The sequence below is a fragment of the Protopterus annectens genome, chromosome 1.part1, assembly GCF_019279795.1.
Source record: "Protopterus annectens isolate FY-2018-M chromosome 1.part1, PAN1.0, whole genome shotgun sequence".
NCBI classification, from domain to species: domain Eukaryota; kingdom Metazoa; phylum Chordata; order Ceratodontiformes; family Protopteridae; genus Protopterus; species Protopterus annectens.
This window is the reverse complement of record NC_056726.1, coordinates 12949196-12975130: the sequence shown is the minus strand read 5'-3', so window position 1 is coordinate 12975130 and position 25935 is coordinate 12949196. Positions and strand designations below refer to the sequence as shown.

General features: G+C 42.1%; 1 protein-coding gene across 1 annotated transcript in view; it reads right to left on the bottom strand.

The window, feature by feature from the left end:
* The window catches only part of DOP1A (DOP1 leucine zipper like protein A), a 2183138-nt gene that overhangs the window by 1213617 nt on the left and 943586 nt on the right, over positions 1–25935 (bottom strand). The window contains exon 9 of the mRNA XM_044073353.1: positions 2774–2885. Coding sequence (XP_043929288.1) covers positions 2774–2885 — 112 coding nt within the window. The remainder of the gene's footprint in view (positions 1–2773; positions 2886–25935) is intronic.

Genomic DNA, 25935 nt, shown 5'->3' with positions numbered 1-25935 from the left:
GATGTAGGATGAATCTATATGGTTTCTGATGAAGTTCCTGATAAATTAACTGTTTGGGACAAAAGCACTTATTCCTCTAAAGAAACTGTGTGGATTTATTACTTCCTGCCTGCATTTGCTTCATCTTGGATTAAGAAAAATACACTAATGAGTGTACAACAGGTGCTTAAAAGTACAGAGATGCAAAAAAATATATATATAAATTTAACAATTAAACTGTTTGAAAAGGAAATTTATATGGAAAAAGACTTGCCTCCCACTCTATGACTTGAGAGCTGAAGGCGACCACGTCTAGACACAAATGCAGCAAACGAGATCTGATAGATGTTAGGGGTTGGCGTGTTATGGGTAGGGAAGGCGCTCAAGAGTTTTTTTGAGGCCACGAGCTAATGTAATGTAATCTAATGTAATGTCAGATCCAAGGATTGGATCCAAATCCATTAGTTTAGTAATGAAGAAACATTGACAACATCAGATCAACCCGTTAAAAGCTTCTTAATCTATGCACGTCTACCAGACAAACCAGACCCCTTTCTTCAACTTTTTTTGTTGACTTTCGCTCAAGTTCTCCATATTTCTTCTTTACTGGCATTCAAACAATGCAATCAACAGCCAGTAACCAGTGTTTACCTAAATTGTACATATTTTACTGGCTTTTTTTAATGATTTCTCAAGTTTTTACATTGGGAAAGATCTAATCAACCTCTTGTTCTGTGTTTGTATATCTTGGAAGTCCAAGTCATGGGAAAATTGATGTATATCAATTCATAACATTCTGTTTCTTAACAGACTCATGCTGCAGTACTGATTGCAGCTTAGCAAGAAAAATAAAAACAGAAAAAAAACACACAACTGAGTATACAATGTCTTCTTCATTATGCAGCAACCATGCACTCTTACATATAAAAAATATTTTAAAGAACTGTTAATTCATTACTACTGCAGTTAAAACAACAGCATGTTTACATTAAATAACTAACATCTTTCCCGCTCTGTCAGTTCTGCAAAGAGTTGAGCATTATATGAATCTATAATGGGACCTAAGTGAACTGTACAGTACTGTGAGTCTAAACCCATACCTCAACAACTAAATGTCTTTTTTAACACTGTTCTGTGTTTCTCACTAATGTGCTTTATCATGGAAGCCACATTATATAAATTAAAAGAAAGTGTCGTCCCACTGATTCTTCTTTTATGAAGAATGAAGACATCTTCCTTTCCCTCCTTCAGCTATTTCATTAAAAGACATGTACAGATGATTGGAAACTCAGAAAATCTTTCATAGATCAACTTCAACTTCTCACTTTTAGGCAAATGTCAAAATCATAAATTTTACGCTACGTCTAGTGCTCACAATTCTCAATTCACATCTGTATCCTAAAGATATTTTAAGAGATTAACAGTTCCTGAAGTTCAGTGTACATCTCCTGCACACACAATGCAAAAAAAGGTCAGCCTATCACAATTACTTTTTTTTTTTAATAAAAAAAAATCTCTAAACATAATTAATCATGGTATAACAGCAATAATAACATGATTAGGGTGTGAGTTACAATGTAATATATTCACTCTGCTGAGTCTGGTTACCTCAGCTTTACCCTCGTAACCAAACCTCAGCGGTAGTAAATATACTGCAACATTATCCACACCCTAAAAATGTAAGTAATTATATGGCTACTACAGTGTACCATTAAAATACAGTTCTAGAGTATTCACTAAATTACCTAATGAATTATTACACTATGCTACTGTATATAACACAAGATAAAGTCTAAAGTCTACTGTACAACACTGGTTAAAAATGAATAGGTCCATTAAAAGTATATGTTCAGTAAAATGCTATCTGCGAATGTGTGTCTAAACTTCCCTTTGCAAGAATGTTCTCTGACAAAATATGTGCATTTAAGTAGGTGCGTTAATTTGTGTTTGTGTGTGTGTGTGTGTATATGTGTGCACGCGTACGCACCCACACTCACGCGTGCATATCCCATTGGTTTGTACTCACCCTCTCTCATATTCATATAAATTGCATATTTTACTTATAGATTAGGTACTCTACAAATACATTTTCTAGCAACTACTCGATATTCCAGAATTGCTGTTTTCAAGATGCACCATGAATGGCACTGACGCATACATACACAGAAATTATAGACAAAAGAGCAAAAAAAACCAGCTTGACTACATAGTTTATTTTGCATCCCCTAAACATTTATTATGTTTAAATTTAAAACATTCAATATTTGGAGTAGCTTTTGACATCCACTGGAAAGGCACTATCCTGCTATTACAGAAACTTCAAGTGACTCACTTTTTTACACCAATAAAATCATCTTTAAATCTCCTGTATTGCAATGTGTGCAGGTCTAAATGCTTCAACCTCACAGAACACAAAACAGGCTGCAGACATATTTTCTTAGTAAATCACTTCTGTATCTGTTCCACCAATTTAGTGTATGCACATCTAGTAAGATTCCAGACTTGCATGGCATTCAAACTTGGATCTCATTTTATGTCCAAAACATCACTGCACTTGGACTTCACATATCTATTTATGCAGCCAAATAATTCTAAACTGTTTTGCTTAAAAAGTTAAGATGTTTGATAATTTACAGAGGCAGACTGAACATAGGCACCTCAGATTATTCATAGCATCAGGCTAAAGTACATAACTAAAACTATCAGTATGACAACTAAGCTCTGTTCTTGCATATCCAACACATTGAAGCTCTCGTGCATATTAACCATAAATATATAATAAAATATTTAATACCCAACTCTGGTTTATCCAGTAGGCTGATAAGAATTCGAAAAGGTTTCAGGTCCTGAGTTACTGTATCTTCTTCTTTTTCATATCCCTTTCCTTGCAGAATACCCACCATGGCCTAAAATGTAAACAACTTATTTAGAAAAAAATAATTTTAACAATATCAAACAATAGAAGAGTTTCACATAATGCTAAATGTGCCATTTAGCACAAACAGATATGATGAGAGAATTTCATCTTGAGGTCAATCAACAGTTGATGCTGCTTAAGACTTATCTTCAAAACGACAGGTTTCCAGTCCACTTGCCATTACCCCCCCCCCCCCCCCCAAACAACAGAGGGAAATATTCATGTCTTACTCAAAATGAGATCTGGCACAATGAAATGACCTTCTGAGAGGCAAGCATAATCTGAATGCGATCAGACAAATTTAACTCTGAAGATGCACTGAACAAATGTATACATTAAAAGTGGAAGAGCAAATATCCTTGAATACCATCAAAAGCATGAGAATGAAAACATAAATGTTAGTACATTTATTATTTTGATGTTTTCAGCAGCCTGAAAAAAAAATATATATATATGTATGTGTGTGTGTGTGTGTGTGTGTATATAAGTGTTACACTTACAAACTATCTCATAGATAAAGGGAGAAAAGCTTGTAAACTCTTGCCAGAATAGAGATGCTGCATACTAAATAAAAATTTCTTGATGTCTGTGTGTGAGAGCACACATTTTTTAATATGCATATATATATATATAATATATATATATGCATATATTATATATAATATATATATATGCATATATTATATATAATATATATATATATATATATATATATATATACTCAGAGAAAGAAAAAAGAATATATAAAATGGATATTACTCAGAAGTTCTAAGTAAAATATGAATGTGACTTAAGATGGCAAAATGACAGATGGATATAGAGATGCATAAATAAATTTTTGCCAGTTTCTTCAAAATGATAGTTAGCAAATAAAACTTATATATTTTTTCTGGATGGAAGATTTTCACACAGTTTTCAACAACCTCAACAAGGTCGATTAGAAAGAAGTTAAAAATATGAAACTGAAGAATACATGGACACTAAAATAATTAAAAATAATTTTACAGCAAAATACAATAAAAAGAAAAACAGTGATACTGACCATATACTTTTTTGTTTTCCCTGACCCACTCTGAATAGCAGTACGCTCTCCCGTCACACTATGGACATATTCTCATCTCCTCACCCAGAAGGGCCAGATGACTGACCAGTTCATTTTCCATGGAAGTGACACTCTAGCACTAGAACAGGACTGTCATCTATGGTGGATTCAGGGATCTTACGCTACAGAATCCCTAACTCCATCTCACTGTGACTTCTGAATGTGTGCTTCCATGTATGCCATCCCCAGCTGCAGCACATTTTTCTGCCAGGAAAGTGAGGGCATTATAGTTATCCTCAATGGGACTAACCACAGCTCCTCTCCCCCGCCCTCTCCTGAGACAGGCAAACTGACATCAGCTGTTTCACTCCTACCTCCCTTTGTACCAGCTCCTCCATCACCAAAGCCAGTACCTGAACTCAGACAGACAATGTCACAGTCAAGTCTTTATCCCACTACACCACAAAGATGGCCCATCCTGTTAACAATGTTGAACTATAAACATATAACGGCTATATCTACATGCTGATGTCAGGTTACTGGAATCTGCAATGAGGTATAAGCTCACTGTTACAGCATTGTTTGAACCAAAGGTGTTAACAGATACTCTTTTTTTATCTCAACTCCTAAAGAAATACAGGAAAAATGTTTAGTGCCAATCAGAAATCCAGCTTTTGAGGTATCACATGGAAAGATCCATACATTGCATCACAACAGAACTGAGCAACAACATTTTGAAAGTTATTCAATGTGTTACACAAAAGGCATGCTAAAATATTTAAGGTATCAATATGGCAGCTAAGGGTACAAAGATGAAATGCCCACTTAAATAAACTGAAGCAAATCCCCTAATGAAATAAACTGAAGTGCTCAGTTAAGTTTGCAATTCAGCTTTCAAAAGTAAATGTGTACAGCCTAGCTGTGTATCACAGACAGATAAAGTCCTGACTTTAAACAAAACTATCAGAATTCAAAAAGTGGCCTGGGTGCTGGAAGACCTAGCCAGAGGAGGATGAACGCGAGTGACTAATACTGGCTTGCCAATCTATGGATGAGAAGTTGGTAGTCCTGGTCAATTAAACTTGCTCCTGTGCAAGTGGAAGTTTGCACACCAGTAGCTACTGGATCAGGGCACATGGGCTTAGCAAGTGAAGGTCTGTGACAACTGATTTCACTGTTGTGTACATGAGAACACACACACACATACATCATGCAAAACGGGGTCAGGCCCTGTGGTGATGCAGATGCACATGTCGGCTACTAGTGTTAGGGCCAAACACAGACACCCTTATTGCCAAAATGTTAGTGAGGGTGCAAACACTGCCCTGCCTGCTTGTTGATGCCACCTTGATCCTCTCTCTCTCTCACTAGAAATTACCTGTGATGGGAAGGAATGGGCTGGGCTATGCTCATGATGGGAGTCCTGATGGTAAGCAGACTTGGCAGGAATGAGCATAGAGAAAAAAAAAGTGAACCCATACACACAGTCAAGAGGTCATGAAGGAAACTCCCACGGATGGTTTATAAAGGGAGGCTGAAGGCAGGCCCATTGTAGGATGGCTAAATAATAGGTGTCAGAACAGCAATGCTCATTTCTTTACATGACAAGAAAAACAGATAGTTGGGTGGATGGAAGTGTACAATATACAGTAGGGTACTTATAGATATTCTTCCTCAAGTATCACCTAAAATGACTCAAATTCCTCCTCAGGTAACACCTAAAAGGAATCAAAGAAGGAAATGTTTTTCTCTTTTTAAAAGTGCATGACATTAGGGGTTGAAACTCCAGCACCAAAGATGGCATGTACATTAAAGAATACTAAGAGATCAGCTTTTCTGTGTGACTATGTAAAGTCCATATGTCGGTAGCACAGAAGAGACAGGGAAAATCACGTTTTGTTACTATGAATTCATCTCTTACTAAATACATACATCAAAGACACTTGTCACAATTGCTATTATACATTAAAGAAATGGCTAACTACTAAGATTCATCTCAACAGACTTGAGTTACCAAATTAAACTAATGTTACTTATTATAATGACAGAACTGCATTAGTAGCTTCATCTGCATCATTTATAAGACTAATGCTGACAAGTTAGTCAGCTTCATTTATAAAACTCTCCAATGCTACTACAGATGCTCCACACCTTACCCACACAATCCCTAGTGTCAAAGGACTCTTTCTCCATACCTCTTAAGTTTGCATGCTAAAGCAACTCAGAAAAAAGTATCCACCAAAAGATAAATGGGAAATGTAAGAGAGCTGTAACTGACAGGCCATTAGTAGTCGTGAACAAAAAAGAGGAAGATGTCTGTTCAGGGAGGAGGCAAAACGATCTACCAGAGGAATATCCCACTGATGGACTATGTCCAGAAACACATCTCTGTGAAGCATCCATTCTTGAGCCTGTGTGCTGAACCTGCTCAGTGAGTCTATCACTATACTGTGCTCTGCAGAATGTAGACTGCCTGAAGAATTGCTTGATACTGGATAGCTAGATCTCATGCCTGAAGCACTAATCTGCAAAGAAGACATGACCTTGTATCCTCCTGCCTACTGAGGTACCATATCATAATGGTATTGTCCATGAAGACTTTGAAGGGATCAGGGCGGAAAAGAGGATGAAAAGCTTGCAGAGCCAGAAGAAGAGATCTCATCTTTTTTGTGTTGATATGATCTAACCTCTGATAAGGAGGCCAGAGAACTTGGACCTTTAGAGGGCCAAAGGAAGCCCACAACCCCAAGTCTGTGGCATCTGTGCACAGTTTTTAAGACAGAAGCGGGTTTGGAAAGGAAGCCCTGGACTGAGAGAGAGAGAGAGAGCGAGAGAGAGTTGTTGAATCCACCAGTACCCAGAAAAACTCCCTGGCTGTAAGAAAGGACAGAGGAAGGAGTGAATGGAAAAAGTTTGTCAGAAACAAAGCCTTTGAAGCAGAAACAGAAGCCAACATGGGAAGAGTCTGAAGCCGGCACCCCAGGAAAATGAGATCCTGGGAGAGTGTTAGAACAAATTTCATGAGGTTTAATGTGAACCTCAGACTCTGCAAAATACAAGTTGTGAAGTGGAGATCCTGCAAAAGACTGCTGGGAGTGGGAGCCTGAAAGAGTAGGTCATCCAGACGGGAAAAATCCGTATCACTTGAAGTCTGCAAAAGACAATGACAAGAGCGAACCACTTGGTGAATACACCTGGGGCAGTAGAAAGGCCAAAGCAGAGAACTGAAAATGAGAGGAAGAAACAAAGAAACATAAAAATATGAAGATAGGCATCCTTGATGTCCAGGGAAACCAGGAAAGGCTGGAGAAGAACAGGAAACAAGGAGTGAATAAACAGCATTTGGAAAGACGGGATCTTGAGAAATGTGTTGAGCAGAGAAAGATTCAGATTGGGTCTCCAGGTACCCCCCAATCAAGAAACCAAAAACATTCTCAAGTAAAACCCCATTCCCAACTTGGAGGATGGAACAGGCTGAATGGTGCTGTCATCCAAAAGAGACTACAAAGCCTCTGGAAAATGAGGACGCTGTTCCTCAGGAGGCTGTGGAATTCTCAAGAAGAGGGGAAGGAATTTCCAAACCACACAAAACCCCTGACAAATGAGAGACAGCACCCAGGAGTCCAAAATGGCCTGCCAGCAATTTGGAAGGGCAAAGAGACAGGGGAACTTGGCTGAGGGGAAGAGGAGGCCAAATGTAAAATGGAAACAGGCTCGTCCTGAAAGGAAGACTTTTAATATGAAGGAGTCTGAGTGGATTTAGCAGGAGGAATATACCTAGATCCCTTCTCACCCTTGACAGGTGGCAGAATGTGTCTGCAGAAAAAGGCAGACTTAGAAAGTACAGTTGTGTACACTTTCCATAAATTCAGATGTTCGAGTGTATTCGCTGTTGCAGTCATCACATTTGGGTTATCCCTGCCAGAGTAGCCCTCGGCCGGCCCAAATACCAGAGGCTTAGTATTTCTGCATCGGTTGCTGTCGCTTCAGGACTGACATCAGGTCATCAGTAGTATAAAGTCAGGCTGATGCCATTACATCACTTTTTCTTGCCCTAATCTGTCAGGAGCCCCCAAGAAGGAAACAGGTTCTGGTGGAAGAACCCCACCAGTAGAAAGTAAATAAAAATATGTCCCTTGTAAGGAAAGAGGAGAAAAAAGGGGGATGGAGGGAGGGAAACCAGGAGTGCAACAGTGAATACACTCGAACATCTACATTTATGGTAAGTGTACACAACTGTACTATGTTCTTCGTGTTTCACTGTTGCAGTCAATTTGGGTTGATTCCCAAAGCTGAGGAAATGGGTGGAGGCAGTCAAGGAAACTAGGGGCTGGCTAGGATGCCCTGCAAAACTGCAGAGGCTAACCCTACTCTAATGTTTGGTAAAAGTGTGAGCAGATGTCCCAGGTGGCAGCCTCCAGGATATCCCTGGTGGGGACTCCTCTGAGGAAAACTGGGGAGGTGGAAGCTGCTCTGGTGGAGTGCGTCCTGACCCCTTTGGGGGGAGGCTTTCCATGTTGTTTGTAGCAGAAATGGATGCAGTGTGCTATACATTTGGAAATGGTTTGTTTGGAGATGGCTTTGCCTTCTGCCCCTGTAGCAAAGCTAACCAGCAATTGATCAGATTTTCTGAAGGATTTAGTCCTGTCTAGATAGAATCTGAGCTGTCTGTTGAGTGCAGGATCCTTTCCCCCTTGTTCTGCAGATTAGGAAAAAAGGTGGGCAAATGACTGGATTGGTTGAGAGCCACACTGGACATCACTTTGGGCATGAAGGATGGGTTAGTCCTGAGGGATACCCTGTCAGCATGGAAAATGATGAAGGGTTCCACAGCCATGAGTGCTTGCAGCTTGGAGACTCTTCTGGTTAAGTGATGGCCAGAAGGAAAGCTGTCTTCCAGGAGAGAAATTTTAGTTCTGCAGAAGAAGCTGTGTCAAAGGGGGGCAGGGTGAGATTTTTTCAACACAAAGTTAAGGTCCCAAGCTGGGGTTGGTGCTCTTCTGGGTGGTTTCAAGTTGCTAGCCCCTCTTAGGAACTGTTTGATCAAGGGGTGTGAGAAAAGGGGCTGCTCAGTGGGAAAATGAGCAGAGATAGTCGAGGCATGAATGTTAATACAGGAAAAAGAGAGGCCACTGTGTAGTAGGTCAGCTAAGTAATCCAGGATGAGAGGGAGGGGTGGCTGTGCTGTATTGCCTCCCTTAGCCTGAATCCAGGTGCAGAACCTTTTCCATTTGTCAGTATAAGACTTTCTACTGTTAGGATGTCTGGCCTAACGTACAACATCTAGAACCTGTTTACTGAGGTTGGCAGATTGATCGGGGGTTAGGGAATAAGCCAAGCTGCCAAACTGAGTGTCTGCAATTGGAGATGCATAAATTCCCCTTCCCTCTGGGTCAGGAGGTTTGGAATCTGAGGAACATGCCATGGTGGCAGTGGGGACAGGCTGCACAGCAAGGGGTACAAGTGCTGGTGAGGTCTGTCTGGAGATATAAGAATTGTCCTTGGTTTTTCCTCCTTTATTTTGAGCAGTACCCTGGGGATGAGAGGTAGTGGAGGAAAGGCACAGACCAAGAGATTGACCTAGGGGAAGGACAGGGTATCCACTTTCCAAGCCATGCAGTGATGCTCCCTGGTGCAGAATTTGCTGAGCTGATGGTTGGTGTGGGAGGCAAAGAGGACGACCTTCGGGGTGCCCCATTTCTGAGTTATTAGGGTGAAGGTTCTTCTGTTGAGCTGCCACTCATGTAGGTCCAGAAGATTTCTGTTTAATTGGCCTGCCAGAGAGTTGAGAGAACCTGGTAGGAATTGTGCTAACCGGTGGAGTTGCATGGCAGAGGCTGTGTGCCAAAGGGTCATGGCCAGCCTGCACAGAGGGTAGCAGTGAGGGTAGGAGTGAGTCCCTCCCTGCTTGTTGATATACCACATTACAGTGGTGTTGTCTGTTTTGATCAGGAGAGCCTCTGGGGAGAGAAGGGGCTTGAAAGTTATCAAGGCATCCTGCCTGGACAGCCATCATCTCTTTTTGGTTGATGTGCAGAGGGATTTGCTGTGGGCTCCATTGGCCCTGTATGCACCTGCCGTCCAGGTTTGCACCCCAAGCAGAGTCTGATGCATCTGTGGTGAGAGTCTGGGCGGTGGGGGGTGGTGAGAAAGGTAGTCCCTTGTTGTCGCAGCATGCTGTTGGCCACCAAAGCAAATCTTTTCTGAGGTAAGGAATTATAGGTATAAGAGTCTCCAGGTCTTGACACCAAAGGTACTATTGAAGTTTCCTCATATGCAGTCTGGCATATGGAATGAGTAGTATGCAAGATGCCCCGAGCTTGCAGGATCTTTCTTGCAGATAGATGGGGGTCTGGTGGCTAGTTGGGAGAAGCAGGCTGTCAGGAAAGTTTGCTTTTCTGTTGTAAGGAATGCCATCTGGGATGCTGTGTCCAGGCTTGCTCCCAGAAATATAATCCTTTGGGCGGGCACCTGTTTGGATTTCTTTTTATTGACTTTGTACCCTAGGGAGGTTAGTGGGGACTTTACAAAGGCCAGGTGCTTGAGCAGCTTTTCCTGGCTGTCTGCCTGAATTAGGCAGTCGTCTAAGTATGGGTAAATCTGGATATTCCATTGTCTGCAAAGGCAATGGCCAGAGCCAGACATTTTGTGAAAACTCTGGGAGCAGTAGATAAACCAAAGGGAAGCACAGAGACCTGAAACTGCTGAGATCCTGCCCTGAAACATAGATATTTCCTGCATGATTCCCTGATAGGAATATGGAGGTAGGCCTCTTTTAGATCTAGGGTGGCTGGCCAAGCATCCTTGGAGAGCATGGGTCACAGCTGTTGAAGGGTGAGCATTTTGAATTTTGGGATCACCAGGATGGCGTTTAGAATGGATAAATCGAGGATGGGGCATCAGGTGCCCTCTTTCCTGGGTACCAGAAAAGTCAGAAGTAAAAACCTTGGCCTCTGTGTTCTGCAGGAACGTGCTCTACTGCCCTCATAGAGAGCAGGGAAAGGACTTGCTTTTGCATCTCTGCCCACTGGTTTGGAGGTAGATCTGGGAACCCTTTTGGGATAGGAAGGGTGTGGAAAGAAAATTTGTATCCCTGGGACACTACGTTGAGAACCCAGTGGTTGTTGGTAATGGTGGCCCAGGTGCTTGCGTGAAAGGAGAGTTTTCCTCCTAGGGGTAAGTGAAGGTGGGCAGAGGGAGGGGTGGGGGAGATGAGTCATTGTGGGTTCTTACCATAAGGGGGTGGCTTAGAACTCCCTGGTTTTGAAGCAGAGGTAGTCCCCTGCTTAGATCTCTGCATTCCATGTGTCTGCTGTCTGGGGGGTCTGGTTCACCAGGGTCTGGGCTGGACTAGCTTAGTGAGAGCAGGAAAGGACCAGTGCTTAGTGGGAAAATGCCTGCTAAACCTGGGTGGCTGGACCTGTAAGAAATCCTTGACTGTCTGCAGAGATCTTTCTTTTTCTTCCATCTTTTTGAAACCTCTTCTACCTTAGTGCCAAATAAGTTGCCTTTATGCAAGGGGGCATCCAACAATTTAGATTTGACATGGTCGGGGAAGGGCTGTTCCTTAAGCCATGCATGCCTTCTAATGACAGATCCGGTGACTGCTGCCCTGCAAGAAGCTTCTAGGGCATCAAAACCACAGTGCAAGGTTTGTTTAGTTACTTGACTTGCAGAATGCATTAACTCTTGTAACTCTTTAGATTCTGCACATGCAGGAGAGGAAGACGTTTTTTGTTTGAGGAGTTCCAGGATATATTACTGACATTTTAGCATATGGAACTGACAATTTAGTGTCTTGACAGCAAAAGTAGCTGAGGTGTATACTTTTTTTACCCCATCTATCTAGTGCTCGGGAATCCCTATCTGAGGGGGTGGAATTCTTAGCAGAGGTTCCTTTAATCCCTTTAGTCCCTTGAGAAATTACCTCAGGGTCAGCAGTAGGATTTTTAAAAAGAAACTTGTGTGACTCAGGGACTCTATAGTATCTGGGTGCAGGAGAGAGGGAGGGTGTCAGGAGTCGAGCTGGATTCCAGGAAAACATCCTCCACAACATCCAGGACTGGGGGGAATGGCCAAGGGTCTGTGCTGTGGAAGATCTAAGAATTTCCCGAGTCTCTTTTTAGACTGAGGGTAGTCCAGACTCTCCCATTGGAAATGCTCCCTGAATGCTGCAATTAAATCAAAAGGTGCTTCAACAAAGTATTAGTTTAAGGGTGCACACACTTATGCAACCAGCTTATTCTACTCTTTTTATTTTTTATATTTATTTCCCTAACAGATTTGTTTGTTTTTCAATTGAATTGTACAGGTTATAGGTCACATTAAAGGTGGGAAAAGTTTTGAAATTATTTATTGTGATCTCATTTTTTATATCACAAAAACCTGGCATTTTAACAGGGGTGTGTACACTTTTTATATCCACTCAGGCGAGGCAAGCATCTTTGCCAGTATTTGAAAGCCTAGAGGAGACAGGTGAAGACCATCTCTGGCAAAGCAGTGTGGTCTGTTGACCATGTCTTTTCAGGCTGACAGATACTGGATCCCCCTGGAATGACACCAGAAGCTAAGCCAATTGTTGAAGTCAATCATTTTTTATTTATATTGTGGCATCATCCTAGGTGAAGTTAGAATGCTGCTTAGGGCTAGGGACATACTTGCCTGGGACACACAATCTGAGAGTTCAGTCATGCCTCACTTTATATAGTCCAGGGCATTATGTCTCAAGTCATTCACCCCAACATTTACTATGACAGTCATAACAGTAATTGCTGTTGAGTGACGTGAGTGTATGCAGGATTTGACAGATCCTTGCACCTGACAGGCAGCTGACCATGACCTTCTCCTTATCCAGCCTGGTGAGGGGGACATCTGTGTGTCTCACTACGGAATCTCCTATAACCAGAACATTTGGTTTTGAGGTGTTTTGCCTTAGGGGCTTATTCGCTGAGACACTGGTATGTGCGTTATGTGTAGTAGATTTTGGTCATTCTTTAGTATGCATGAGTTCTTTGCACTTGGGAGGTCTCTGGTCTTTTGGTAGGCTCTTAGTGAGTATCTTCACGTATGTAGGATTATGTGTCATAACTTTATCTTGTGTGAGAGGAGAGGTGTGGCTGACAACCCATCTGATGTCGTGAGAGGATTGATTCCAGTTTCATACTATAGTTGCATCTCTCACATACTGTATTTCTTTGCTGTAGGAGTAAATGGTTGTCAGTATACATGAGGAAACTGCTAAATTGCCTCACAATGCCCATGTCAATCAGGTTGGTTGGAGAAATGTTGGGAAACTGACTGTCCACTGTAATAGGTTAAACTGTAAGTACTATTTGTGGGTAGGCAAGTTATATCCAAGTCCTAAACTGAGGAATCCAGTTCTCTATGCCTCTTAACAGGGGTGGAAGATGAGGAAGGAGCAGCGACAGACACTCCTTGAGGACACTTCAAGGTCATTAAAGCACTGACTAGGCCCTGAGTAAAACCCTGCCATTCATGTTGGGGACCTTTAACAACAGGGGTAATGTTTTTTTTTTTCTTTTTCTTGACTGGGATGTACTTCCAAAGGACTCTCAGAGATTCAAACCCTTGGCGAAATTCGATAATCATAGTTGGAATCTCTTCCCTTACTGAAATCTGAGGACTCCCCCTCAGCCTCTTGGAAATCATCAGCAGAGGTTCCATCTCAACATCAAGAATGGATGGTAGGAAAGGCCTCAGAGGGACGTGTGAGAAATCGGATCCATGCCAGCATCCAATGGGGCATTAGCAGAGCAATCCTAAGCAAGCACCGGATGGTACTTCACTAGCTTATAGAGAGAGATGTCCAGGGAAGGCTGGACAGCAACTGGATCACACCTAGCCTTTTCTGGCCTTCTTCACTGCAGACAGCTAACCCTCAAGATGGGAGGTTTCCGCTCACGGTATCACAGACCGACAGTTTCAGTTTTTGGTTCTCAAGGTATATGGATAAGGAAGATAAGCAACTATGAAGGGTCTTCGGGACAAACACTGGACATATGAAGCACTAAGTATGGGCATGGGAAGCGCCCAAGCAAAAAATGACACCGGTCATGATTGGTCTTTATGGGGAATTTGCCTCCCACACTCACCTTTTCCCTTCTTGATTCACATGCACACAAGCAAAAGACTATAAAGAAAAAAGTAATGAATAAACCTCAACAAGGCACTTATCTGAAGACGGCTTGGTAACCAGCACAGCAGAAAGATGTTCAGACCAGCATTTGACAATGGCATCCAGACTGGCAGCAAAGAAGTTCTGAATGTTTGTGTCTATACATCACCCTTATGCCCTACTCCTTATGCAGCAGCATACGTGCAATGTATGGAGCCTATAAAATCTAAAGGCTTTGGTATAATTGTGCTATCCTTGGCATAAGATCCCTTATGCAAAGAATATCGCAACAGAGATATGGAAGGACATCTGGTTTAAGAATGAAGGTTTTAACCCAAATTCCAAGAAGTCAACTGTTTTTGAATGGCCTTCAGACTACAAACCAGATAATAGCCTATGAACCTGTAAAGACTTGCCATACTTTTGGTAACGAAATCTAATACACTTAGAAGGCTAAGTAGAAAGGGTAGCTTTGGAAATTTTTGGACCCAATTTATTCATGGATAAGGAAACAAAAAGCTGAGAGATCCTTCTTTATAACTCTGATCCTGTCCAAATAAAATCTGAGCTGTGTGCATCCAAACAATACAAAAGATATTCATCTTGATATGAAAAGGTCATCTGATTAACTTATAGTAAAACTCTAGTAACTTTGGGCAAGAAAGTAGGTTTGATATGGAGCGACAGTCTGTTGTTTTAAAAGGAGAAAAATGCACAACAGACAAGGGTTACAACTCTGAAATCGATCTTGTGGATGTAATAGCTGCCTAGTACAGTCTTTCAAGAAAAACATTTTAAGTCTGCAGAGCTGGTAAGAACAGCCTTGTAAAGGAAAAGGAGACTTAAGGGGAATGCAACAGAAAAGTAGGTCTATGAAAAGTTTTATATACCTTAAAATAAGGTACGAATTAGACATGATTGGTGAATGAACTTTAATGAATGAAAAGATCAAACTGGAACCAAGACTGGGAATATTACAGAGTACAGAGTTCTGGATCAAAAGAAAGATCTAGTCCTCTTGCTGTAGTCCAAGCTGAGTACTAAGCCCAAATACAACAGTAAGTTTTCCCTGGTACCCTGTCTCTGGACAAAAATCAGAATCTGGATCACCCTGGAGAGGTATGAAGAGTCCATGGCCATCAGTAAAAGTGGAGAAACCAAGCAGTTAGTATCAGGGAGTGAGGGTCCAAGTGAGGCTAGCCAGGTGGGTGAGACAGTAGTATTCGGATGACCTCTGAAGGAGAGGCCTGTCTAACAGATGAAGCCAAAACAGAGGAAACCAAACATGCTGGGGAGAGAAGCAAAATGGTTCTCTCAGGATGATCTTGCTTTTGCTCACTGTGGTCTTCTTTAGGAGTTTCAGATTAAGGGGATAGGGGGTTTACATTAAGAAGTCCCACACACTACTTCTACACCAGTTTTTTCTTGGATAATCCCCCTGAAGGAGAAATAAGGAAAAAGCAATTGCCACATTTGCAGTTGGGCAGAATGCCAAAAAGTGTAAGTAAGGCTTCCCCCAGTAATGAAATAAGGTCCAAGCTATTGCTAGACTGAGGGGGCCACTTCTGTTTCATCAACAAGCAATGGCTGAAACTACCAGGGAGATAATCAAATTGCTCCAAAATATGGGTAGCAATGACAAGGTGACCTAAAGGCAACAATTACTCATTCCCACAGGCCCAATGTCTCCTGACTACAGGGAAAGAAGTGGAATCACCCTGCATTCTTTATATACTAGACCACAGCTATGTTATCAAAGTGTATCTCAATTGCACCAGCAGGGTGTCCTGAAACAACAGGAAGATGAGACTCAAATATCTAGTGTTTTGACATGGAGTTTGCCTTCTTGGGCTGACCAGGTTCTGCAAAATGTCCCCCAACATACATCCCAGATCACAGACATCCATGGTCATTGTCACCCTGTGGGTCTGAAAAGAGACAGGTTGGACTCAACTGTCCACCAATGAAGATGGTTCTTGCACTTACTTGAAAATTGTATGGCAACATCTAGAGAATCCAGCAAATGATTCTGCTGAACATGTATTGCCCACTTCACGGCCTTCACAAAAAATCTAGTGTGAGGAACCACAAACTGTAGAAGAAATCAGACCCAAAATTTAAAATAATATAATCTACTGAATAATGGATTTAATGAAATGTATCTTATTCAATGGAAGGTACACACAGCAAGTAAAGGCATTCAGAGGGTAAGCCTATAAATGTTATGTCCTGGGTTGACATCATTTGAGGTTTTGAGAAACTGACCACTAAGGCCAAGGAATGAAATAGACTTGGAAGCAAATTCCTGAAAGCAACCAGAGTCTCTATGGCTGGAGCTGCTAGAAGACAGTTATACTGGTACAGATATACCACAGAGCCTCAGGTCAAAGAGGTGCCACAACTACAAACGAGCAACTTGATGAAAACCTTGGTGGCTGTGCCGAGAACAAATGATGGTGCTCTGAAAGAAACAGACTGGTTCCTATGCAGAAAAGAAGGAACCTCATGGATGCCTCTGCGACTATGGTTTTCAGTTATGAATGGAGGAAGCCCCAGGCAGCACATTCAATCTTCTTCAAATAGGCAAGAAAGGATGGATTGCACCATGACCATTTGGAAGTGTTTTTTGGCAATGTACTGATATAGGCTACTACGATACAGTATGGGCCTGAGGTCCAGGTTCTGAGTACTAAAACAAACGAGTAAAGCTGCATCCTTCCCCATATGGTCAGATGTCTTGGATGGCTCTCTTTATCATTAGGCCCTGGATCAGCAGGTTTTGACAAGGTGAGACATCGGGCTGAGGAAGACAAAAGGGAACAGAACAGGTGTTAGGTGTGATGGCCTACCACACTGAAAGAAGACAAATGAATCATGACTGTTTCCAGAAAGAAGCAGCTGAGCAAGACCTCAGAAGTTAAAAAACTGACATTAGGAAGAAAGGCTGCATGACCTGCAATTGTTCTGATGAGAAACATCTTCTAAGAGAACACCCATTTTGAAAATTGCCACTATTCACATGACACTTTCCAAAACCTTAAAACCAACGTTGAACAATCACACAATCCATGTTACAAAATGAATGATAAGAAGCCTGAAGTTTTACCCCAGCTTTAGAAAGTGTAGTGGCCTTAATCTCTTGCCTTATTAACTCAGCAATTACATGAACCATCAAAGGGCATGTTCATAAATTGGAATTCTTAGCAAATTCTGTGAGAAAGAGCCAGGTTTAACAGTGCATAGTAAGATCCATGCCTGCCATTACTACAAAACTACCTACTGCGATACAGATTAAATGGATGCACTGACTGGCAACTGAAGTGAAGCTGACAGGTGGGATTGAAGACAATTCAAGGTGCTCAAATCAGACAATTCTTCCAGAGATTTAGCAAACTTGTTCAGCATGTCTTTCTGGACTCTCTACATTTGTATAAATTAGTTTAATGCCCTCGGAGAGAAGCCAGAAAACAAAATGATCTACTTCCCTAGTCAGTCGAAGGTTATCTGGGGGAGGATGAACTGCCTTGGACTGAGGATCAGGTTTTCTTTTTGAACACAGTGGAACTCATGACAGAAACCAACAACTAATTCTGCAACCAGCTATGAAAATCCTTTGTAGGGAGGAGAAGTTAAGAATGGGAGTCACCGCGCCTGGTGTTTTCTAACACTATCAAAGAAAAGCTGGACTATTACCCAAGATGATGACCTGTGTGACTGGAAAGCCTGCAACAGTATATCCACAGGAGATGCCCAACAGCCACTAGGCTTTTATCCAGATAAGCTTTTTTATTTTTTAATTTGTTTTATTTATTTGTATTTGTTTTCTAGGGTAGAACACAGACCTCCACAGATGTATTTCAGCCTCAGCCCGGGAGAGATGTCTGGTTAAGTGGCTTGATCAGAGTCACACAATTAGGCAATGGAAGCAACCATGCACCACTGAAACCAGCTCCAAGAACTATTTAAAGTTGAGGTTATCAGCAGGTAAGGTAGGGAAGTCCATCTTTGGATCATCATCCATACCCAGGGTAGGAGACGTCACAGGGGCTGTTTATGTGCTTAACATTACATATCTCAGTGCCAAGCATAATAGCATTCTGCCTAAAGGCTCTGGTTCCTCTGTCCTTGATGGGATAGAAAAGCAGGGAGGCTTCAAACAGGGGTGTAGAGTGAGCCAAGGATTGAATGACTTTGGGGGAGGGGCTTGCAGGGAGGCACAAGGACCGGCTACAACCCCAATGCCAAAGTCAGGAGTGACACAATCGAGGAGCCAAAACTAGCAAAAGCTGATGCTAAAGCCATTTGGACAGGCTTGACTCCTGAAGACTGGGAGGCTGTCAATATCTCAGCCAAGGTCTCCACCAATGAATCCCAAAATGCTCACTTTGGAGATTGTGAGACCAAGGCTGACCGCAAAGTCTTGACCCCTGCCACTGAGGCAGGTGCCAATCCCAAGGGTGGTTCAGGCCAGAATCCTAAATGCTGACAGCTTTACCAACACTACAGCAAATGAGGATATCGACCTTAAAAGATCCATCAGTGTCAACCAATGGCTTCACTGGAAATGTAGACACGACTGAGACCAGAGTGGAAGACTCATGACTCAAGTCAGAAAAATACAGCAAAGTTGCTGTCCTGTAACTCCCAATACAAGCAGGGGAGGAGACCAAAGAACTGTTGCATCATGTGAAAGGCTTGCCCTTCATTTTATATTCAAAGTGGACCAAAATAAATATGCATGGTCAGCCAGATACAAAAAGTACAGTTGTGTACACTTACCATAAATGTACATGTTCGAGTGTATTCACTGTTGCAGTCATCACATTTGGGGTTATCTGCTTGCAGTAGACCTCAGTTGGCCTGATTATCAAAGTCTTGGGTCCTGCATTGGTTGCTGTCTCATCTTCTGTGAAGTCAGGTAGCCAGGGATATAAAGCATGCAGCCAATGCCATTACATCAGTTTTTCTTGACCCAGATGTCAGGTGCCCCCTACTGGGAAGCAATTAAATGTATATATACAAGGTTATACCTCAAACAAAAAAGCAAATACACCAAAAAGCTTTTAAGCATAGTAAAGGAGAGTAGAGGTATAGCCAAAAGAAGTCAGGGGGCTGGAGGGAGGGTAACCAGGACTGCAACAGTGAATACACTTGAACATCTACATTTATGGTAAGTGTACACAACTTGTTTCACTGTTGCAGTCATCACATTTGGGTAGATTCCCACAGCTAAGGGTGGGAGGAGGAATTTAGATAGCATTAGGACCAGCTATAAGGCCCTGCAAGACTGCAGTGGCAAAGCCAGCTCTGGATTTAGAGAAAATTGGTAAATGGTAATGCTTGGTGAAGGTATGTACAGAACTTCAGGTAGCAGCTTCTAGGATACCCTGGTAGGGACACCTCTGAGAAAGGCTGTAGGGGTAGATGCAGCCCTGGTTGAATGTGGTCTAATCCTCTGTGGGATAGGTTTTCCATGGTGCTTATAGCAGAAACAAATGCAATGGCCTATCCATTTAGAAATGGTTTGCTTTGAAATAGCCTTCCCCTCCGCACCTGCAGCAAATGCCACCTGCAGTTGTTCAGATTTCCTTTGATGTTTAGTCCTGTCCAAGTAAAATCTAAGTTGTCTGTGCACATCTAAGGACTGCAGTATCCATTCCCCTTTGTTCTGTGGATTAGAAAATGTTGGCAAATGAATGGACTGATTAAGAGCCACACTGGATACTACCTTGGGCATGAAGGAGGGATTGGTCCTGAGGGACACCATGTCCGCATGAAAGATAACGGCCTGTAATTCACATACTCTTCTTGCTGAAGTGATTGCTAAACGGAAAGCTGTTTTCCAGGAAAGGAATTTTAACTCTGCACTTGCAGCTGGCACAAAAGGAGGAAGAGTGAGTTTTTCCAATACAAAGTTAAGGTCCCAGGCTGGAGTTGGGGCTCTCCTGGGTGGTCTTAAGTTTTTGGCCCCTCTGAGGAACTGCTTGAGCAGTGGATGAGAGAAGAGGGGTGGTTCAGTGTTGTAATGAGCTGAAATGGCTGAGGCATGAATTTTGATGGATGAAAAAGAATGACCCTTGTGAAGCATCTCAGTTAAATATTGAAGAATCTGAGGTAAATCGGGCACTGCTGTGCCCAATTCCTTGAGATTGTTTCCAGGCACAGAATCTTTTCCATTTTTCAGCATAAGATTTTCTAGTACTAGGCCTCCTTGCCTCTAAAATAACATCCAACACTTGCTTACTGAGGGATGGTAATAGAGAGATTAGGTAATTAGCCAGGCTGCCAAGTTCAGGGTTTGAAACTGAGGGTGCAGGATCTGGCTCTCCTGCTGTGACAGCAGGGTAGGGGTCTGAGGCAGGTACCATGGAGCCAGCGGTGACACACTGCACAAGAGGGGGTACCAGTGTTGGCGTGGCCAGTCTGGTGCAATCAATATCATCCTTGGTTTGTCCTGTTTGATCTTTAGTAGTACTTTGGAGAGGAGAGGCAGAGGAGGAAAGGCATAAACTGACAGATTTTTCCCGCTGAAGGACAGAGCATCCACTTTCCAAGCTTGTTTGTGGGGAGTTCTTGTGCAGAATTTGTCCAATTGGTAGTTCTGGGGGGATGCAAACAGGTCTATATCAGGGCTCCTCCATTTGTTTATCAACATGTTGAAAGTCTTTGGTTCAGTTTCCACTCTTGTGGGTCCATGAGATTTCTGCTTAGTTCATCTGCCAGTGTATTTAGTTTTCTTGGCAGGAATTGAGCCTGTAAATGCACTTGGTAGCTCAAGGCTGTGTTCCACAGAGCCATGGCTAGTCTGCAGAGGGGATATGAATGGGTACCCCCCTGCTTGTTTGTGTGCCACATAACAGTGGTGTTGTCCGTCTTTACCATTAATTATCCTGGAAGAATGTGGTCCTTTAAGGCTGCCAGGGCATTCTGCACAGCTATTTCTTTTTGATTGATATGCAGGTGCATTTGACTTTGGTTCCATTTGCCCTGAATGCACTTCCCTGTCGGGTGAGCCCCCATGCATAGTCTGATGTGTCTGTTGTTAGGGTTTGGGTGGCAGGGGGTAGAGTGAATGGTAGTCCCTTGTTTTGGTGGCAGGCCTCTGCCCACCAAAGGAACTCTAACTGCAGGCAAAGTATGATAGAAATCATTGCTTCTAGATCCAGAGAATGTTGACACCATAGGCTTTTTAGATACCATTGTAGTTTCCTCATATGCAGTCTTGCATATGGAATTAGTGGAATGCAGGAGGCCATGAATCCCAAGGCTTGCAGTATTTGCCTTTCAGATAGCAGGGTTTTTGTGGCCATTAGTTTGAAGTAAGTTGTCAAATGAATTTGTTTCTCTGGCGTGAGGAAAGCCATCTGGGAAGTTGTGTTCATGCTTGCTCCCATGAATATAATTTGCTGACAGGGTGCAAGAAGTGATTTCATTTCATTTATGGTGTACCCCAGACAAGTTAGCACCTTTTGTACAAATGCCAGATGATTCAAAAGTACGTCCTGGTTTTCTGCCTGAATTAGACAATCAACCAGTATGGGTATATTTGAATAATTCTTTGCCTGCAAAATGCAATGACTGGAGCTAGGCACTTTGTGAATACCCTGGGCGCAGTAGATAAGCCAAAGGGCAGTGCAGAGAACTGTGAGTGCATGTAGCCTGCTTTGAAGCGTAGGTATCTTCTGCAAGATTCCCCGATAGGGATGTGCAGGTAGGCTTCCTTTAAATCCAGTGTTGCCAACCAGGCATCCTTGCCTAGCATAGAAAGCAACTGGTGAAGAGTTAGCATCTTGAATTTTGGAATCACCAAAAAGGTGTTTAGGATAAAAAGGTCCAGGATAGGACACCATGAGTTGTCTTTTCTGGGTACCAGGAAAAGTCTTGAGCAGAAACCTTCTCCCTTTTCCTCTTCTGGTACAGTCTGAATAGCCTTTAAGCTTAAGAGAGAGAGTATTTGCTTTTGAGCCTCTGCCCACTGATTTGGGGGTAGATTTGGCCAACCGTTTGGGGTTGGTAACATGTAAAAGTGAAATCTGTATCCTTGGGAAATTATATTTAAAACCCATTTGTCCTGGGTAATGAGTTTGCAGTTTTCTGCTTGCAGAGCAATCTTTCCCCCTAAAGGAGCAGTCAGTTGAGAAATGCTTGGAAGTTTTAAAGTTAAGTCATTCGGACAGCTTACCATAGGGGGAGTCTTACCACTCCCTGACTTGAAGTGTGAGCCCCCCACTGCTTAGTCCTGTGCGTACCTTGGGACTGAAGCCTGGGTGTTCTGTTGGTTTTGGGTCTGGACTGAGGAGGCCTGGAAGAGGCAGGAAAGGACCAATTCTTAGAGGGCCAATGCCTACTAAATCTTGGAGGCTGTACTTGTAGGAAATCTTTAACAGTTTGCATAGATTTAGTTTTTTCCTCCACCTTTTTAAGAACTTCTGCTTTGTTGCAAAACAAGCAGTCCTGATTTAAGAGAGCATCCAGCAATTTAGTTTTAACATGATCTGGCAAAGATTGTTCTTTAAGCCAAGCATGCCTTCTAAGTACAGACCTGGTGACAGCAGCCCTGCAAGATGCCTCCAGTGAAACAAAACCACATTGCAAAGTATGTTTTCCAACCTGTTCAGCAGAATGCATTAAATCCTGTAAATCCTCATTTTCTGCACAGTCAGGAATCAACATAATTTTCTGTTTAAGCAATCCAATAATATGCTGCTGATACTTTAACATTTGAAACTGGCAGTTTAAGGCCCTAATGGCCAAGGTTGCAGAGGTGTATACCTTCTTACCCCATCTATCCAGGGCCTGGAATCTCTATCAGAAGGGGTAGGATTTTTGGCAGTAGTATCTTTAATGCCCTTGGGTCCCTGTGAAATGGTCTCAGGATCTGCAGTAGGATTTTTAAAAAGGAACTTGTGAGAGTCAGGAACCCTGTAATATCTAACAGGTTTTCTGGGAGCAGGAGGTAGAGAGTCAAGGGCCAAGCTAGATTCTGAAAAGGCAACATTGACAATGTCTAGTACAGGAGGGATAGCTAGAGGCCTGTGTTGAGACGGAAGTAAGAAATCCCTAAGCCTCTTTTTAGAATCACAGTAATCCTGGCTTTCCCAGCAAAAATGCTCCCTAAGAGTATGCAAGGTTTCACCAAAAGAAAAATCCTCTGGGGAGGGGAAGCAGAGGGAATAGAGTCATCTGCATCAGAATCCTCATAGGTCAATACGGGTAAATCCTGGTCATCAGAAGAAACAGAAATTTCAGAATCCTGGTCAGAAGTATCATAAGCAAATTCAGTCCTAGGTCTCCTAGAGGGGGAAGGATGGCTTCCCCTGATTAAAGTAATAAGGTCTTCAGCCATTCTTATCATTTGTTTTTTAGGCATAGAGGCCTGACCATGTGGTCTGGACGTCAGTTTTCTAGGCATGGTTCGAGTTTTAGGTCTTGAAGAAGAAGATGGCCTCAGTTTAATATGCAAGTCAGTAGGCCTGAATACACCCTCAGGAGCCGGTGCCTGCACAGCGGCTCCGGACCCATCCAAGCTAAAGACATCTGCAGGTTCCATAGTTGAAGCATCTCGTGGCATACTGGACTCCAAATGGGTCTCAGTAGAGGCCTGCAAATCTGAAGTAGCGGGTATCAGGAAGCGCCTCATTGAGTACCGACAAACTGGCGACTAGCTTAGGAAAAGGGTTGTCGGCAGCTTTGGACCTAGGCGGCCTGCCTCTATCTTGATCTTTGCATTTTTTCGGAATGTCGGTAGACGGGTGGCTTACCGAAGACATATCTGGATAATTAAACAGAGTACCAAAATATTTAGAAGCGTAGATAAACCGATGACAAATAGTTTGTGGATTAAATAAGGCACAAAACCAACAGTGAGGTACGTCGTGGTCAGGGCCTAGGCAAGGAATACAGTACGAATGAAAATCTTTATGAGGTATTTGCTTTCCGACAAAAAACAAAAAGCCAGCAAAAATGGTGGAATATATATCCATGTAAATTTATTGATTTAAAGACAAGAGGGAATAACCCCCCTGACCACAAATATCCAAACCGGTTTCGGCTACAAAAAAGAGCCTTCTTCAGTGGATAAAAAACGGTAGAAACAACCAATGAACAGCATATATATATATATATATATATATATATATATATATATATATATATATATATCTAAAGTGTAATGTGAGAACCAATGAAAACAGATAATAGTGATTCAAAATTGGTCATTAAGACCAGGTGGAAATAGGGCTCCAAGCTTGACTATCCATTTCCTTTCTTTAAAATTAAGTAGCTCATGCCAACTGTGTTTATCCCCACATGTGCCCTTAACACAATCAATAATAGCAAACTTAAAAGAAGCTAATGAATGCTTTAAAACATGTTTATATAAAGCATTATTTTGGCGTTTGTTTCTGATGTCGCTAAGGTGTTCACCAATTCTTAAGCGGAAAGGTCTGGAGGTTTGCCCCACATAAAATGCAAAGCAAGTACAAGTAACCAAATAGATAACCCAATCAGTGCTGCAATTGGCCCAAAATTTGATATAAAAAATCTCAGGAGTATTCCTACTACTAAATTCCCGAGTGTTTTGGACCCGAGCACAGTATGAACAGTGACCACAGGGAATACAGCCCAAAACCAGTCTGCCAGTTAGGGATAGTTGAGTGGAACCTGTAGAATCAAAAAAGGCCCTCTGGACATTACCTCTCTCTATACCAATATTCCACATTGGGTGGGCTTGCAAGCCTTGGATTATTGGTTGGCTAGATCTGGTCTCTATCAACCTGGATTTAACACCTTTTTGATATGTTTGTCAGAATATGTTCTGACCAGCAATGTTTTTTACTATCAGAATCAATGTTTTTGGCAAATAAAAGGAACAGCTATGGGTGCGTCCTTTGCACCCATTTATGCGGACCTATTTATGGCCTACATTGAGGAGGTCATGATTTATGACCCCAATCATAATATCTACATGTGTGAGATGGACATTTGGCGACGTTATCTGGATGATTGTTGGTTGGTGTGGAAGGCTGATGAGATTTATCTTCAGGAGTTTGTTGATTATCTTAATGATAATATATGGGGAATTGAATTCAAGGTGAATTATCATAGATCTAGGATGTTATTTCTAGATGTGGAAATTAATAGGAATTTGGATGATACTTTGTCCACGACATTATTTAGAAAATTTCCTGAGTACAATTCCCTGTTACATGCTACCAGCTTCCACCCACAACATATCATCCAGAACATACCAAAATCTCAATTTCTTAGAGCCAGAAGGATTTGCTCTAGTCAACATTCTTTTGCAGCTATTCGGGATGATCTTGTTCGAAGATTTACTGAGAGAGGTTATCGTCCAGGTACAGTTAATTTGGCCAAACGTTGGGCTTCTAATCTAAATAGGCAGGATTTATTATGTTATAAAGATAAGAACAACAATGTTTCTCAGCAGCCTTTACGGCTGGTTACCACTTATGGACGAAATTCCAGGGGCTTTATGAACATCATTCACAGACATTGGAATATTTTGATGGCAGATGAAAGGTTGTACCCCTTTTTAAGAGAAAGATGTTCTTTCTCCTTTAGAAGGGGACGTACATTGGGTTCTATGTTTAGTCATTATAAGAGGGCCTTTTTTGATTCTACAGGTTCCACTCAACTATCCCTAACTGGCAGACCGGTTTTGGGCTGTATTCCCTGTGGTCACTGTTCATACTGTGCTCGGGTCCAAAACACTCGGGAATTTAGTAGTAGGAATACTCCTGAGATTTTTTATATCAAATTTTGGGCCAATTGCAGCACTGATTGGGTTATCTATTTGGTTACTTGTACTTGCTTTGCATTTTATGTGGGGCAAACCTCCAG